This window comes from Ascaphus truei, chromosome 1 (genome assembly GCF_040206685.1).
Source record: "Ascaphus truei isolate aAscTru1 chromosome 1, aAscTru1.hap1, whole genome shotgun sequence".
In the NCBI taxonomy this organism is placed as follows: Eukaryota; Metazoa; Chordata; class Amphibia; order Anura; family Ascaphidae; genus Ascaphus; species Ascaphus truei.
This window is the reverse complement of record NC_134483.1, coordinates 442,671,548-442,689,955: the sequence shown is the minus strand read 5'-3', so window position 1 is coordinate 442,689,955 and position 18,408 is coordinate 442,671,548. Positions and strand designations below refer to the sequence as shown.

General features: G+C 41.7%; 1 protein-coding gene across 3 annotated transcripts in view; it reads right to left on the bottom strand.

The window, feature by feature from the left end:
• Positions 1-5,472: 5,472 nt before the first annotated feature.
• Positions 5,473-18,408, bottom strand: part of TNIP3 (TNFAIP3 interacting protein 3) — a 31,519-nt gene continuing 18,583 nt past the window's right edge. For 2 of the 3 annotated variants that reach the window (XM_075616137.1, XM_075616121.1), the window contains one exon: positions 14,026-14,209. In XM_075616137.1, coding sequence (XP_075472252.1) covers positions 14,099-14,209 — 111 coding nt within the window. In that variant the 3' untranslated portion in view covers positions 14,026-14,098. Of the gene's footprint in view, positions 5,607-14,025; positions 14,210-18,408 lie in introns of those variants that run through there. The other variant, XM_075616129.1, reaches the window with a different exon arrangement.

The window sequence follows — 18,408 nt, the reverse complement described above, 5'->3', positions numbered from 1 at the left end:
TCAGCCCTCCTGTGAGCCAACAGGTAACGCACCACACACCTGGTAACACTATATGTTTCTCCGCACTCACAGTATAATCTGCGATAGGGTGGGGGAACACCCGTTACATAAGCATATAAGTTTCACAGAGGAGTGCTACTGAGCATGGCAATATATATTAAAACCAGAGACATAACATAAAACACAATGTTAAACTAAAAGACCATTTTATTTATTAGTTATTTATACATGTATATTTAGGCACTGTACCGTATATAAGTTTTTCTGGATGTGCACTGAGCTTTGTCTGTGTTTTATGTTATGTCTCTGGTTTTAATATCACTGTATTCAGATAGAATCAGAAAGCATTATCGCAAGTCACAAACCGTGAAGTTGAGAAATGCCAATACCGCTTGGGACAGCAGCAATGGTATCTCAGCCTTTTCCTAAGTTCTGCCCGTGCGATTTCCCCGCAGTCTTTAAGAGCTGCACAGAGAGAGCTGCATCTCCCTGCACAGCTCTTACAGGTGACCGCAGTGTTTTTATTTAAAGTTTAATAACAGAGTATTGTAGCAGAGGGTCTCTGGAGCTGGACCACATTAATTTCATCCTTGGGGACCCTGTGGTTCCCGAGTTGCAGGCCCTGGTAAGTTACATGGTATCTATGGTACATAGACCTCTTAGTCTTCCACCATAACTATCTCATATGACTTGCCGATGGTTGAACAAGTAGGATACAAACATACATGGTAAAATATGCAATACTTCAGGAAACTATTTAATAGTGAAAGTCATCGTGGGTGCATAGTTTAGTGTGTTAGACCGATGTATCAATTTAAAAGTGTGGAAAACATAATAATGTTTTGGTAAAAAAGAACGCACACACGACTAATCACCAGGCAGACACTTTGATAGATGGTTATGTATCCCTGGTGTATAGCGTGAGTCATATGATATTGGTTATATATATTATAAATTATATATGTTAGAAAATGGGAAGAAAAGATCAGCAGCAACCATAATTACATGTAATGCTGTCCAACAATTGATTTCCTAGCTGTTGTAGATCAGATTCCATAACGGACAAATCTTGCCACTATTTGGGAATCTTGGACTCTTGGATGGAAATTATAACTCATAGGAAAAGCCGTAAATGCTAAAAATTGAAATGTTCATTTTCTGCATGTGCCAATATTATTAAACAAAACGACATAACTACACTGTGAAAAATGTCAGCCAAGAAACCCTTGTATTTATTTTCTCAACTTGCTTGCTTGATGGTTGGTGGTTTGAACATCATGTTGCTCAATACAGGAAATCCTATGTTTTCTTCCAACTGGGATATTTTTACAGACAATCGATTCCATTAGTGCAGTTGCAGAAGTTCCCAAAAGTTTGATGCATTCGCTTCATTCTCAGGCTGTTTTAAGATTATGGGATCCTAAACTGCTTTTAATTATTGTCAACAATGAAAACATTGGTACTGTAACACTGCTGTAAATATTTCAACCTGGAAGCATTTTTAAATGCTTTTGAATGATTTTGTAACAATGCTTATTGTTACAACATGCTTAGTTAAATAGCCTGCTCTGTTTTTATTTGAACAAATATATTAATCAGAGGGTCAATCATATTGAGTTTTAAGGTATTTTATTTTAAAGTTAATGTAGTGCTGTTTCCCCCACCCTATGGGAGATGTGACGGCTACTAAGTGTGGGTGCGCTGTTACCTTGCTCTTTGGGAAGCATCAATAGGAGGTTACATGTGTAGCCAGGTCTCCCCACACCGTCCGTGCCCCCCTCACCTAGCTGCCGATCGCGGGGGCCGCCGCGTCCAATGGCGGCTCCGTCCGGCGATGGCAGGGGAGAGGGCGGTCAGGTCCCGGCTCGGGGGTTGCCGGGGACGCGTGCGGCCGGTTGCCGAGGCCGCACGCGCGTCACAGCGCTCCCGGAGCCGGGCGGTAAGGGCGCCGCCATTGCCCCTTAGCTCGCGCATGCGCAGTGGTCGCGCATGCGCAGTTAAAGCCCCAGAGTCAGGGCGAAGTTGCGCGAGGGCTAGGTTAGGCAGGGAGAGGTTGAGGCAGCCCCCTAAAGCTTGCGCAGGCGCAGTACAGCGTAGGAAAAGCCCGCGAAGCCCTAGCCTACCAGGGAAGGCTCTGAGCTGGGACTACAGATCCCATGAGCCTCTGTATGCCCATGTGACACCAGGGAGCCAATAGGGCTTAGGACGTCTGCAGAGGCAAGTGGATACAATTCGCGGGCTTGCAGCACGTTGAGCAGTCAGAGACTGGAGCAGCCCAGGGAAGGAGGTAGGGTACAGGAGTCATGGACTCCCTGTACTAGGCCAGCACCCCCAGGGCCCGAGATAGCTCAGCTCCCCGGTAAAGTGAGTGTTGCCAGGGGCAGCCCTCAGGTTAGGGACCCTGCCACTTACATTAGTGGGAGCTGGGAAAGAAAGGTTATAGAGAGTTGGAGTCAGGGAGCTGTGAGGGAAGGAAGGGTGCGGGGAGCGAGTGCAGCTCCTGCCCCATATAGGTACCCACACCCCAGGTAGGCCCCAACTCCCCACTAGTTTAGTGGGTAAGTGCTTAGGGAGGCCCAAGATAGGGACGCTGCCCTTAGTATAGAGTGCTGCCTTGTCAGAGTCACGGCTGTTAGTGCTGTGAGGTCTGACAGGCAGGCACCTTGTTGCGCAGCATGTTGGCTGCAGCATCCAGTGAGCTACAGCTTGCTGCTGTAGGCGCTGGGACTCGTTAGGTCTTAGTAAGTACAGTCAAGGCTGGGAAGAGTTAGGGGAGTGGGGCAGGTTATTAACCCCGGTAGGCCTCTAGGAGTTTTCCCCAAAGCCACTTTAGGTTGCGGTACCACAGGGACAGGCCCTAGGTTAGTGTTCCTGTCACATTAGTACCAAGTGTTAGTTAGGGACTCAGCGGACGCTGCGGTCCCTGTGAAGCGGTTCGGACCCACGTTGGGGTCTGCAGAGACTATTCCAGAGGGAGACCGCCCTGGCGGTCTGCGTACAAAGGAGTTCGGTTGGAGGATCAGACGGATTCATCACACGTCTGACCCTTTGCGAAGCCAGTTGCTGATCCGAGTACCGGAGTGCTCGGCAGGTACCATACAGTCATAACTGCACCAACGGGCCCCTTAGTGTAACTGTGACTGCGCAGTCACCCACGTTCTCTCCAAGAGTGCGGGACATTGGGTGGGATTCTCGGGACACTGGGTGGGATCACCTGGTGTTGGGGAAGCGTCCTGCGTGATGCAGTAGGTGTCTCCTCTAGAGAGGGACACAGGTTATATTGTGGTACTGCCGTGATATGTTGTTTGCATGTTAGTAAAGTCCTTAGTTATTATACCTCACCGTGTATGTTATTATTGATTGTCCTGCGAGGAACCACTCCCCCTCTGGTGGGAGCCATCGCAGGTGGAGGCGCTGAATTGAGTAAGTGGTTACCCCTAGTATAATTGCCCCAGGTTCCCCGTGGCGGAAGCTCAGCCCTCCTGCGAGCCAACAGGTAACGCACCACACCTATGGTAACACCGTATGTTCCTTGCACCCACATCAGATCTGCGATTGGGGGGGAATACCCGTTACACATGACACACAGATTATAATGAAATGTATCCAATTATGCACTTCTGTGCGTTACTTTGTCTCAAAGTTTCAGCATCAGGAAGTCCTTCAGTTGTAAGATATTGCGAGCCTACTTGTTTAGCAATCTTTTCCATATGGAACTGTTGCAGGATTTTGATTGTTTGATAATATGTGAACATTATTAGTTAGAAGGATGTATGTAGCAAACTCTTCAAGTTCCAAAACGGAAGCTAAAAATAGTTGCCATTTTAAAGTGACTACATTGTCCAGTGAAAATTAAAAGTTTTTATGTTAGATGGAGTGTAGTCTTAAAAATTACAAACTAAAGACAGTTTGAACACTATTAATGGAACGTTGGCTATTTTTCTGGGATAATAACTAACATCCTAGAGGAGATATCAGTTTGAAATGTTGGATAACACCAGAGTTATTCAATTTTGCATCACAGGTTTCAGCACATGATGGAGGTTGATAAATTATATGGAGTTTGGGTGGTGTGGTCATTGAATGTCTTAGTGGCGTAACTACATTTTTTGGGGCCCCCTGCAAACGTTTTTCAAACATTATAATTCCAAAAAATAGTTTCCACCGGGATCTTGGTGTCAGCATTCTTGTGAGCACTCGCCCCCTCTCACACACCACCTTGCCCTCACATTCTCACACTCCCTCCAGGTATTTCTCCCCCCCCCCTTTGTCTCACTCCCTCTCTTACGCTTCCCTCTCCCAACCCCACACACTCTATTCTCCCCTATTTTAATCAAGTATTATTTTTATTTCTCAATGCTACTTCCATAATAAATCAGTTTCTGCTATGAGCCTTAGTGAACCAGTGGATATGTATGCTAGGAGGTATAGACCATGGTAAAGCTACATTTTTAACAGTCCCTAACAAACACCTACTTAACCTAATTTCTATTGTTTTTATAACTATTACACTCAGGGCCGCTGACAGTTTTCCTGGAGTGTAGCTTAGACTACAGTTTCCATTGGGGCCCCCAGTGTTGACAGCCTTGCAAGCCTCCTCCTCCTTTTTCACACCCCCCTCTCACACAACTCCTCACTCTTTCACCCCCTTTCCCACACTCCTCCCTCTATTCCTCCCCCTTCTCACTCCCCGCTCTATTTCCACAACCTTCTCATACTCCCCTCTCATCCTCTTCCACCCTCGCCTCATCCTCTCCCTCCCCCCTCTATCACTTTCCCCATTTTACACTCTCCCCTTTCTCTCTCACTGTTCCCCCACTCTTTTTTTTTCATTCTCACTCCCTTCTCTATCACTCTCCCCGATTTACACTCTTCCCCCCTTTTCCTCTCTCCTTTCTTCTTTTCCCACTCTACCTCCCCCCTCCAAACTTTCCTCCCATCAGCGAACCTAATTACACTGCTTCTTTAATTTGTATTCGTTTGCTGAATGCATTCTGTCCAATTTGAAAAGATAGCACCAGCACTCAGTGGCGGATTTGAAAATTCGCCGCCCCTTGGCACTTAGCTGTTGAGGCCACCACCTTGCTGCTGTCTCCCTCCTCCTTCTGAACTGCGTGATGTCGCACAACATCGCTTTTCCATTGTAGCGCGATGTTATGCTGTCATTTGACGCTGCGATGTTGCCTTGCCATGGCAATGAGACGCCGTGTGATGTCACGTTGGTGAAGTCCGCTGAGTCATTTGACGCTGCGGTTCAGAAAGAGGACATCAGGTAAGGAAGTGGCCGCAACAGCTAAGTGACATCCCATCAGGCCCGATATGCCACAGAGTGCGACAAAAGTACACAGGGATGGACATTTTTGCCGCCCTAGACCTGAGCCTAATGGGAAATCCGCCATTGACAGCATTACAAATGTATTGGTCTCAAAAGATGACAGTAGTAATGAAAACATCATATTTTATTGTACTCCCATGAAACATGAAATGATGCAATTGGACTCCCCAACACTTTTCACCGACAACTGAGTGCGACTTCACAGCACCGCATTACTGGACAGGAACAGTCTTGGACTATTTAGGAGGGAGATTCTGCTTTAATGAAGAACCTGAAAATAATAATAATAAAAAAAAAAAACAGGTCAACAAAACCCCTTTTTACTTCTAGATAAAAGCAACAGAAGAGGTCTTTGGGATCGAAGTTCCAAAAGATCCCCTGGGGATGATACTCGACAATCCTATCCCAGTTATCCCCCGTAGGGCAAACAAGCGAATCAGTCACGCTGCTCTATAGCACTTCCGTGGAAACACATTGCGCCACCCACACTCCAAGTCTTTAACGATGAAGTAATGGAGATGGGGAAACTGACACTAAGGGGCCTACTCAAGCAGCTTCGATAAGTGACCTCACGCTTGTAAAGTGCACTTAAGTGATTTTGCATACAGTAGCTATTCAGTAAGCTGTGATAACGTGGCAAAATCGTCTGTTAACTACTTTTTTATACAAGCATTTTCACTCTTGCAAAGGAAACTGTGCGTTGGGTCAAAAAAATGCGGAACTTGCATTTTTTTGCCAGTAGCTGCTATTCAACTACAGTAGTTTGTAATGCAAATTGTGAGTTATACACTATTCTTTTTTTTTTTTTCACCCGGGGGAATTGTGATTTCTCAGGAGGGATGAGTTCCTAACTTGATAGGTATCTCCAGTTGTATATATGTCCCCTCAAACCTCCCTCCAACTAAATTAGAGAGATGACTGTGTTGAAAAATGAACATACCTGAGGTACCATGGGAGATATGCTAATGTCTATACAAGTATATTTAAATGAGTCACACATGTTAAAATCAATCAGTTTAAAGATCCTTGTGATGAAGGGGATACTAGTGTCAGAGCCAATAGGATTAGAACCCACAACTCTGCCCTTCAGGGAAGCAGAACTAGCCTTGCACAGACCCACATGCCAAGAAATGATGCTGTCACAACATCCTTTTGAGCTCTACTATTCACACCTGTAGCCCCCTCCACCAGCTTCCTTTAAAGCAGCAAAACGTGAAATCTTATACTGTATGTACTCTTTTTACATAAATCAGTTCTGTAGTATTAAATAATAGGGACTTTTTAAAATTCAACTCTTAACGCCATTTTAATGGGGGTTAAAGCGTCCTTTGATTTCTATAGCAGGTTTTATCCCACTTCCAAAGATATTTGCAACACTTTCCTGTTTGTGATCATTTGTTGCCAATTTTTCCAGCAGTTTGAGCTGTTAACTAACAAAAGATAACGTTACCTTAGTAATATAAGGCTAAAGAAACGATAGAAAAAGAATCCCCTATGTTGAGAAATACAAAAAACACAGCGCACAACGCTCATAGTGCATTAAAAATTATATTAGTAACCACAAAATAAGGTGAGTATTAAGCGTACATTTAGATAGAAAAAACAATCATTTCAGGGTTAATGTTACCCAAGCACCAACGGACGCCAATAGAGATGTCGTGGCTCTCTCCTTCTCAATCCCTCAGCCTCGGGGTAGGGCCTGGGTGGTCTTCCGATCGGTTAGCTGTTACTACAGCCCTCAGCCTCAAGGTAGTACTTAGAAGGTCTCCAGTTCAGCTGAACAGCAGTACAGCCAATTCGCCGTGCCAAGCAATAATGTCTCACACTGTTTCAGTCTCTGTAGCAGCGGAGCACACGCTGTGGGGCGTCTTTATTCGGCGCTTCCGGGTTCGTGACGTCACACGATCGCGACTGAGCGTCGCAAGTCAGCAAAAGCACCGGGCTGGTTCTCACGGGGTGGTTGGTAGTGAGGGTTCACAAGTAGTCTTTAGTCCAACACGTTTCGAGACCACAGGGGTCTCTTCATCAGGGAATGAAGTGCTGAGTTCCCTGATGAAGAGACCCCTGATGAAGAGACCCCTGTGGTCTCGAAACGCGTTGGACTAAAGACTACTTGTGAACCCTCACTACCAACCACCCCGTGAGAACCAGCCCGGTGCTTTTGCTGACTTGCGACGCTCAGCCTCATAGCATCTCAGGCCCCCCTCAGGAAAAACAGTGCATCGCAGTGTGGGCATATCAGTCCCTTGTATACACTGAGGTTGTAGACACGGAGCTCCTAAACAGGTAAGTATATCAGTTGAAGCGTTTATACCTCTCGTAGTGTGTGTATACATATGAAATAACCACGGGTCTGGACAAAATGACAGACGGTACACGGCTGACAGAGTGTCTCTATTGACATAATAGGTTGGATCCAATCTTTAAAGTAAATACTTCTATATTGCAATGGTGCAGTACTTTGAACCAGATATATACTATAGCTCGCGTTCAACTAAGTGTCCAGTGAACGCATATCATGCCCTCAGCCGTATATATTGGGCTGTGCTGTGATGATAGACAAAAAGCTCCAAAGTGGGTAAGTGGGTATACTGTGGCTGCGAGTCTGGACAAATTGTCAGACCAGTATTGTCTGACAGAATGTCACTTCTGACAACGTCTTAAGCCGGATAGAGCTAGCTGTGATACCTGAAACATCTGAGAGATGTGTGACAGTGGAATTTCCCAGCCTCTGTGTTAGTTCAATGCTAGAGCTGCTGCCCTGAAAATCAGTGTTGTGGGTTCTAATCGTATTGGGTCAGACACTGGTACCCCCTTCATCACCAAGGGTATTTAAACTGATTGCTCTTAATGATATACTGTAGGTCCTCCTCCTCTTCCAGCACCACCTTTCAAGCTCTGGAGGAAAATTGCACATTCAGCTAATTTTGCTTGCAAAGCAACTACAAACTTGTGCGGTATGTCATTTGTTTAACAAACGGGTTTTAAAATGGGATATATCTTACTGAATACCGTTTTGTTCACACATTTCATACCTTGAGGTACAGTAGTAACATGCAATCATGTTCGATGTTGCAGTGATAACATTGAAGCTGCCTGAATAAGCCTATATGCCTACATTTCTAAAAAATATGGCTTCCAAATTTTTCCTGATAATTATCCCTGAGAACAACAGTTAGCAGTCAAAGGACTGAGGAAGAAATAGCTCTAACATATTTTGTGTGAAGGTTCAATTGCGGTGGTTTATTTACATAAATGTTTACACCTGACAAGTGGTGCCCTAGAAGGCCAAAGCTACTGAGCGAATTGGTATCGTATCTTAACTATATTATTACTTATTACAGGTTGTATAAATCTTACACTTGTCACTTTATTCCCCCCCAAATCCCCCCCCCCCTTTCTTTAATTCTGTATCCATCCCCATGTTATAATTTTCAAAAATAAAACATTTGTTGAGAAAAAAAAAAGAAGAGGGTTCTTGGTACAGTATCTATAATATGTCAATTGGTCAACTAATTTCAAGTACAGTACATATGTACCAAATGTTGTATGTATGAGTTTAGCTATTATCTCACATAGTAGCCATACATACACTATACTTATGATCCAGTACAGTACATTAGAAAATGCTTTGTGGAACCATAGTATTATTGATCACACATCTCTGTTCTTTCTCACACTGGCATGGATACATTAAACTCTGATTAAGAAAAAATGCATTATTTGGGGGGAAAAAAAACATCCTTTTTATGGTGCAAGTCATCAAAAGTCGTGCCGCTAAAAATAACACATTTTTAACCGTGCCCAATACAATTTTTGTGAGGGGCAACAAAATGTGTAACTACCACAAATGTAGTCATTTTGATGCCAGTCTGACGCCCAAAATACTGCATTTTGTTAATACCCTACTCGAGGTGGCCTTTAATTAAAAAAAATAGACCATCAGGACTTGGATTACTTTTAATGTTTTTTTGGGGGTTTTTTTGTAGGCCACTGGGTCTTGGATTATTTGTTGGGTTTTTTAATTTTAGTTTTTTTAGGCCATTGAGTTTTAGATTATTTTGTATGTTGTATTATTATGGCTCGCCATCGGGCCCTTTCTGGATTATTCTTCAGGGGGCTATAGCCGTAAAGATAAGGAGGACCTTCATCCCAGATAGTGTAAGAAATCAAATTTACTTACAGGTTTACATTAATTCCAATGTGACTATCTAAGCTCCCATTGAGAGGGCTTAGGGAGCCACAGTAACAATCAATGGCTTAATGTAAAGAATGTATTTTTGAATTAATATTTTTACTTAGTATTTTTAAATGTTTCTATTTTTAATTAATATAATTTTTTTATTTGTTGTTGCCAAAAACCCTATTACTATCAACATTTTTCTAATAGGGCTATTGGCTACTCACGAGGGGGAAGGTTAGGTTTGTTGGGGTGGTTGCACTGTGAAGGTGGTTAGGCTCTCCAGGGGTGCTGGTGGTAGAGGTTAACCCCATATTTGCCATAGCAGTAAGTAGAGCAATGCTTTACTAGACACTAATGTAGCCAATGGGGTTAGGTATTATAGTGTAAGGTATCTATTAAGCCATGTGATGCCTGTGGTGTATCTTGGTAGCCCGAGACATCAAAGTGGTTAATGTAATTTCTAACAGAGGGATCTGTAATCATTTATATTACAGAACCCTATCACAGAAATATTAGCCATGCTGATCACGATGTAATTGTAATTAACGCATTATTGACGATCAGGTTGATTACTGCATCGTGACTAGTCTTAAAATATTGCACCCATTCTCTTGTCCCTCTCTCATGAGCAGTACCTTTTTTATTTAGAATCTTTACTTCTATAGTATCTATTTAAAATTCTGAAATGTCTTCCATCTTTCCAGGGTCATAGTTCTCTCATATATGGACTAAATGTCTGCTTTGAGATCTCCTACCGCTTTCTGCAGTTCATTTTGTATTGTATGATTTATCTCCTTCATCCATTCTTTCATGTATTTAAGGGTGGGGGGTCTACTATGCGACTTTTGTTCAGAGTCCGAGCTAGTACTCACTTGACCACATTGCGATCCGCCATTATTGGCTGGGGTGAGGAATGCCAGCTTCTTCTGAAAAAAAGTGTGTCACCTCACTCCTCTACAGCTTCCTGGTTTTCTGCAGCATGGTGTAACTTTTCAAGCTGACTCCCAGGCTGAAGTTGGTTATGTGTGGGCTATATTTCCATAGTTTTGCCATCTCTACGATTGTTGTAGGTGCAGCGCTCCTCTCTCAGGCGGCCATCTTGGGCAATGCCAAACAAAGGTCCCCTGCGAGGCTTGTGTCACAGTCGTCTTTGATTTTTATAAGTAAAATATGAATTGATTAAGTCAGTTTTAATTCATACTGTATTCTTACTATGGTGTTACTTCCATCAGATGCAGAAGAGCAGTTTCCTAATCTATTCAAGACACTTGATAAATGTTAAACTGTGAGAGTGGTACATTGGAGAATTAACTCTTCTGAGCAGGAATAGTTGTGATCACATGTCCTGTATCAGTTACAACCACTATACAGATAGGAATGGTCCATGCGAGAGCCAGTCCTTCTATATCCAAAGCATGAATAAATACCATAGTGTAAATATTCGGATATTTGGAATACTTACTTCAGTCTCCTAGCATGTTAATGCCTAAAAAGTTTTGCACCCAAATTTCCATTGTTTTACCTCTATGATGTATGCATGTGATGGTTTTGTTTTTTGTGGACAAGCATCAAAGAAATAATTTCAATCTCAGGGAATATGATGCATTATATTTCTCTAGGGATTGTATGCAGCACAGTATTACTAGAACCTTCATTGATTCTAATATGGTAATTGCACCATACAGTACCTGCTAACTTGAAAGAACAGTTTAATTCAATAAACTAAACAACAAAAATGTTTTTCATTATGTATCCCAGGAGTATGGCCATGTGCCTCAACTCCTGAAAACCCTACTATTTTCACTAAAAGTGAAGTTCTTTTATTTATTGTAAGATGTTGTAGTTTAACTGGCTTTTCATAATATTTAAATAAACCACTATTTGACATTGGTTTTAAAGCCACCTTATTTTCTTTAGTGGAATACACAACTTCAACTTTGCTTAGCCTTCACAAATGTCCCTCACGTATATTTGTTTATGACTGTATCGGAAATAATGTTTATGTTCTTGTTTGCTTTACATATTACAATTCATTTGCAACTCTGCTTTCCAAGCTACTTACTTGGACTCAGATATCCGATTTCAAACGTCTATGCTCTATCTTTTGTAAAGCCTTCTGCAATGTACTGTACTTTCTCAGCTGAAAGATGCTTTGTTTGCTACTTTCTTCATCTACTTGGAGGCTGCCAGTTTTCCCTATATCAACCTCTTCAAAATACCGACCTTAACAAAGCTCAATTTCTATCTTTCATAAAAGTTTCAGCAATATTCATATTCATACTTTTATCAACCTACACATTCCCCTTACAATATTTCTCTCTCCATTTCCATTGCCACTCATCTGCTTTAACCCCCTAACTAAACAATAACAAATGTTGCTCACTCAACTGAAATGGACTTATGTTAGTAAAAATATATTTATTGGCTGTGTAGTAAATTATGATTCAAGAAAATAGTAGACCAAACAAATCTATTGCAAACTACTAAAACTAAAGTAGCAAAATAAAATATTTCTAGAGTATGCTCTCCACAGCTCTCCCCCTTAAATCAATATCCTCACTTTCCGTTACATTTGACATTGTTCAAAAGATTCTTCTATTCTTCTTTACGCAAATAAGGTATGGTGAGGAAAAAAGTAACAAAACCACTCCCCCGTTCAGCATGCAGCAATTATAAAGAACACTTATGAGCACATTCACATCCGAGACTGTTCCACAAATCTTCCTTACCCATGAATCACACTACAGCCAGTGATTCTGGGTAAGGATATGCAAATGAGCACATTTTGCTTAATATCCTCTTTATGTTCTTTACAGCTTCACAGTATATCCTTTAGCTTAAATCTCTTGCTACGCTCGTTCTCACCTGTATCACTTTGCTGGAGATTCTTTTCTTTCTGTCCAATGTGTCTCAGTTGATTTCTAATGTCTCAAAATTTTTCCATTTACGTACCTTTCCTTACTCCTAAAAATGGTTAATTATCAGAATGTTGATAGTATGGAAAATACTGACAATGTTACTATTTTTTATAGCTCTAGTTTCCTGATATATACATTTTATTGTTTTATTTTATTGTTTCATTTTAGAGAGATTCCCTTCACCCATTATTTACTCTTTTGCATGGTGCTCTTTTTTCTTTGTCACTTCCCTTTCATACCACAAAGCCACCTTTCCGTTGCTCAGGAAGATTTCAGCTCCACTTATTTGAAGACAGCTTCACAACATATTGGGGCTTAGTGTGTCTATTCTACATTATATTTTTGCCCTATAAGGAACTGCATACAAAGTCACTACAACATACAGTATATAGCAGACTTGGTTGTTCCTTCTAGTGTGATATGTTTGGATATACAGATGTAGCAAAACTAACTGTCTGTGGCACATCGGTCATAAAAAAACAAAAATCTGCAGCCCCAGAAACAGTGTCTGCTGAGGTCTTACTGCGTGGGGACCATACTTCCAGTTTGGCCTTCCAAGCAGCGGTAATCCTCCGGCGCTCCGGCCTCTGCGGTCACGTCACCTCAGCTTGCTCTGCTGCCACGTACAGTAAGTCTTGGTCCCCACTGGTTACTGCAGTGCCCACGGGGACAAGAGATGCCTCTCAATGGGGCTGGGCCTGCTGAGAGGGGTGGTCGCTGCACCGCGCGGTGCGTTTTGCCAGGAGACTGGAAAATTGAGATCAGACCTAGCGACGGAGTGCTAGGCCATGCCCCCGGCGGTTCAGCCAATGAGGGCGAACCTGCCACGTGACATCATGGCCGCGCCCCTGTCACTCCCCCGTCACGCCCATCCCTGACTTTCCCCCTGCAGCTCACTGCAGACCGGGGAACTCGGCTGCATGTGCCGCCAGCCTCGCAGACGCGCATACAGCGCGGACAGTGGGGCCGTAACCTAAATCTTGCCACTGTACATCTGTAACATCATCTTCTGCGCCAAAACTGCCACTGAATCCTAAGGAAAGTTGATGATGTTCTGAGTTAACGGAGGATATACTTTCTTACCTGGGGGAACAGTGTCATACACTAAATCTGTTTTAAATATGGGGAAAATAATTAATAAAAGTCCACATGGGTTTTGCCACTAGAGTTGTTTAAGTAATATAAATAATACATTTAACTTAAAATGAATGGAATATTTTGCAACAAAGCAGATCATTCTCTGTGTGTGTGCCGTGGTTATGAAATGGTGGTGGTAATAATATTATAGCTTAATATGTATAATTCCTAATTCTCTCTGTACATCTATCAGAATAGAGTGTTAACCTTATACTACTGCAAAAATCCTACAATGTATTTGTTTCTTCCTTTCGGACAAGCCTTCATCTCCCAGTCCAATCTAGTCTGCATATTCCTGAGATATCTTATAGATACTGTAATTACTACTTCCAAGAATGTCCAATTTAGATCACCCTCGGCACGGTACAAGACTTAACAAGAACAGCCAGATATAATATTGATAAATATCATTGACTAGGCCAACAAATGAATTTAAGTGAAATAACCACCAAAACAATGATACATTAAATTTATACTACATGGGGTTTACAACACAGTACATGGGAATGTCTTAATATGGCTTTATCAAGTAATGCAAAGTTGAAAAGTGTGCACAGCACAGCTGCTTTCTTTACCATTTTCCTTCTGCCGCACATCTGGAGGAAGCTGGTCTGGAACATACCACTGGTAATCTGGCTACACAGAATAATAAAACGTTATTGCAACAATATGGACTTCATGAACACTTCAAACAAAAACTCAGCAGCAAGCTCAAAATATAAACATACTAAGAGGCTTTTTGTTTGTCGTACAGAAGTAATTTAGCTCAATCCGTCTTGGCTCAGCACATCCACTGTTATAGCTCCTCGGGATGTTTTCTTTTTTCCCATGAGATGTGCTTTGGCTGTCTGTACCCATCATAAACTTTTTATATATACCACAAGTTGCTATCCATGAATCACATATTGGAACAATTAATTAACACACAAAGAGACAAAGGAACAGTGTGGAGAGACAGCCGTGTAAGGCAAACAAGAAGACACACAATATATATATATATATATATATATTGTATATATATATATTTATAAATAAAAAATATTAAATTTTTTCATTATATATTGTTTAATTATACTAAAGCAGCATTTTCTCTTGTCCGATTTTTTTTTTTGTCTTTTTAAAGTAAATGCAGCAGTTCCTTATATTTACAGCAATGCAACTATCTAAGCCACCGATCGATCCGTTCTTCCGTGATCAATCGACGAAGATCCTGCTTCCCGGGGCGCACAATATGGCTGCCTATTTTAAAAGAGGAAGTTGTACGGCTTCCTAAATAGTTGCTATAGCAACCCAAGGAGATATACATTAAAAATCGTTAAAAAGGGCATAAAGAGTGAAAACTATTTTTTTTAAATAAATGCAGTAAGTATTATCTAACACTACAAACTGATTAAAAAAAACATATAGGATTTTGAATCAAATGTTGCTTTAATATTTGAGGTTAGTGAATACCTCTCTTATATGTTCTATTCCTGTATATTCTAAGTAGCTCTTTCGTTGAACCCTTCCCGATGAAGCCAACTGTCTATTAGAAATCTGACATTTTCTCACATATTCCTAACCACACTCACAACCCAAAAGATAGCACATAAGAAATAATACATTTGTTGTACATGGAATGGGCTTTACAGATGCTTTTTTTTTTTATCCTTTCTTGCAACAAGGTGGTTAAAACATTTTTTAATTGTGATTGGGCTAAAGCTATTGTTTCCTAACTTTCTGCAATAGTTACACTTTTTGCTGGTGCATAAGAAGTGCAAGTCACTCTACAAAATCAACTTGGAGACGCCTAGAAAATAACCAGGTGTCTACTCAAAATGTCCATGATTTAATTTCACTAATACACAGTTCAGATAGTATAAAATCACGTTTGTAGCATTCTCTTTATTTTTGAGTTTCTAACAAATGAACAAAATAAATCAATATGCAATAAAAAGGTGAGAGCAGTATAAGATTAATATCTTAAAACTATGTTTTATGGGTATGGTAACAAGATTTATTGTGGGAATCGATATTGCACTGTTTTGTCTTATTTATAAAGGTACCTTTTTATTTGTCACAATTGTGAAGCCAGTCGCAATATTAAGCTTAAAACAGTAATTGAGTGAAAAAACTTCTGGCCAGCTAAGAAATGGACTGAATGTATGATGGACAAGCCATGCGAGTACTGGCTCTATTGCCATTCACAAAACATCTTATAAGAATAGTTCTGTCTTATATTGTTATGACAGTTGCAGCACAAAGAGCAACTTCTATTTGGATAAGGAAAGCCTCGTTCTGGTCACAGGACCAGAGCAAGATGCACTGCTAGCCAGGAGTCCAGTCCATTGTCCATAAGGCCTAATAATTGTGTAAAGTTTAAATATACTGAGACTTATTTATACACCACATTGGCCCATATTCACTAACCGGTTCTATGATAAGATACCTTCTGACACCTTCAATTGAGTGGGTCTCTTTAGGCGCTGAAAGGTACCTTATGATATAGCACCACTATGATCTGAGTAACTACAGTATAGTAGTTCACGTCACAAATAAATTAACATTTTATTTTTAAAGAAAATTCAGAGTAAAACCATAAATAAAATCAGTTTATTCAATGATATGGCAACAATATCTGGTGATATTGTTTTTATCAAAATATTAAAAAAATTCAGAAACTGAATGTCTTAATGTAGACATGTTTTTTAAAACAACTATTTAATTACTGATTAGGAAAATTCTAACTTTGCTTTGTTCAAGGCTGGAAGGAAATGGTTTGCACATATCTGTTAAATTGTCACTTTATTTTAGCATCCCAAACATGCTCTGCACTCTGACCGTGCTGTGATTTCAAATGATTACTTTGGACATAAGTGCAGTTTTTAAGTGTGCCACACGGAGGGTTGAAAGGTTCCTGAAAATTGGAGAGCACATGTCACATACTGCCTTATTTCAAAGACCGTGTCCAATGGTCTGATTTGTATGGTAAATTGTCTGTGTAAGTTTTCAATATTGGCAATGGTGATCTGTTTTAATTTAAGTTTTCTTTCTGTGTTTAACTAAGGCAAAAAGGACAGAACGTATTCTTTCAGCTGCCTTAGCACCGTTTCACACAGCCCGCTGGCATTGGGATGATTATAAGAACGAAAAATGGTTCACATATATTGTTTCAACATTTGCATGCTTATTTTTTATTAATCAGAAAAACCTGCACTTAACCCAAAAGTAGCATCTAGGAGCACAGAATAGCGTTCTGGAGAACTTCAACCTCAGCTGGTTTGATTTTTGTGAACGGACTATTCTGTTTGGAGCTACTACTCTGTGAGAACATTAGTCATAGGACTCTGTTGTGCTGCATAACTCTGCCAATTTCTGGGCTGATAGTGTTGTAGCTAGCTTTGGATTGGTGCCTTTGCTGTAATTGTATTTGTCACGGGAGACCAGGACCTTTAACAAATTTATACCAGCATCATTCACTAGGCAAAACCCATTAGTGGAATCAAATGAGGTTTATTCTGGTAAACCTGCGTACACACAGTGAAATACAAAGATACAGGAAATATACACACTTACTGGGGCGCTGGGGGTGAAATCTGGGCTAAAATAGGTGCAGGATGCCTGCTTTGGTAAGCTTACCCCGACCGGGAAATCCACCCGGCTCTCCAGAACTTGGACCTCGTGTCTGACTTAGCCTCAGCTAGGCAGGCTTTCTTAGCTCCAAAATGGAAGCTGATTGCACTGCTAAACATAACAGAGCAACTTTGAAAAGCACGCCTTTGCATCGGCGGCCCAAGTCACAGGATCGTCTAGTTCTCTGACTGGGTCTTCTCCTTACATACCCTTCGCTGAGATATGTTCCGGTTGGAGGAAGAAAGAGTGACCAATCAGAGCGTGGGAATTCCTCCCCACCAGCCAATAGGAGTAGGGTTGTCCTGTGGTTGTTGTCAGAGGAGGGGCGTGCCAAGCTGGCTTGGGATGCCCAGTGGGTGGGACATACAAAATTACCAATAGGAAACGCGCCGACATTCTGCCGCTTCCCCCAGTCAACCCATTGCCACCTACTGGGCAGGCTCCACTGAGTCTGGCAGACCAGAGGGTCCTCCCCGCAGGGGGTCTCTGTTCTCCAGACTCAGTACTCCACCCTGCCCCAGCCACTTAGCACCCTGGCACCTCTCAGCATCCCATCTCCTCTTTGAACTATGATGTCTATCCAGACTCCCTGTCACCTCTATGGATGCCTGGGCTGACTGAATAGATTTATAGTAAAAGCACAACTCATAATAAAATATGTTTTATAACACAATATCTCTTGGGGAGACCCATATTTGTGCGGGAGATGGATCTGGGATATCTGGGCTCGAAAAACAGGAATCTTGGGAACACTGGGCAGCCCCGGTGTAATTCCACTTACGTACTGGCAAATAGTGCCTTCACGTCGGGGAGAATTAGGGGACTACCAGTATCTTTGGCTCCCGAACTCCTGCAAACAAAATAATTGCATTTTGACCCACATATCCCACATGAAACTTACACACAAGAAGTTTCACGTTTCTAAGGCAAAGTAAACAGGAAAAGCAGGGGTCACTTTATTTTTCATATGAATAATCCCTGGTCCCTGGTTTATGGTACTATGTAGCTGCCAGGGACCCCACGGTTTCAGGGGTAACCAGATGGTCTTAAACCTTCATTGTATAGCCTGGTTACCCCCTCCCATCACAGTATTATTATACCCTGTTGGGAGATTATTATTCTACGTGCGTCCAGCTACTTCTACCATTATTACAGCCGGGTTACTGCTTTTATTTTAGGGAGTTCCTGTTCCTACAGGGGTAAGGGAAGTACCTCAATCAGAT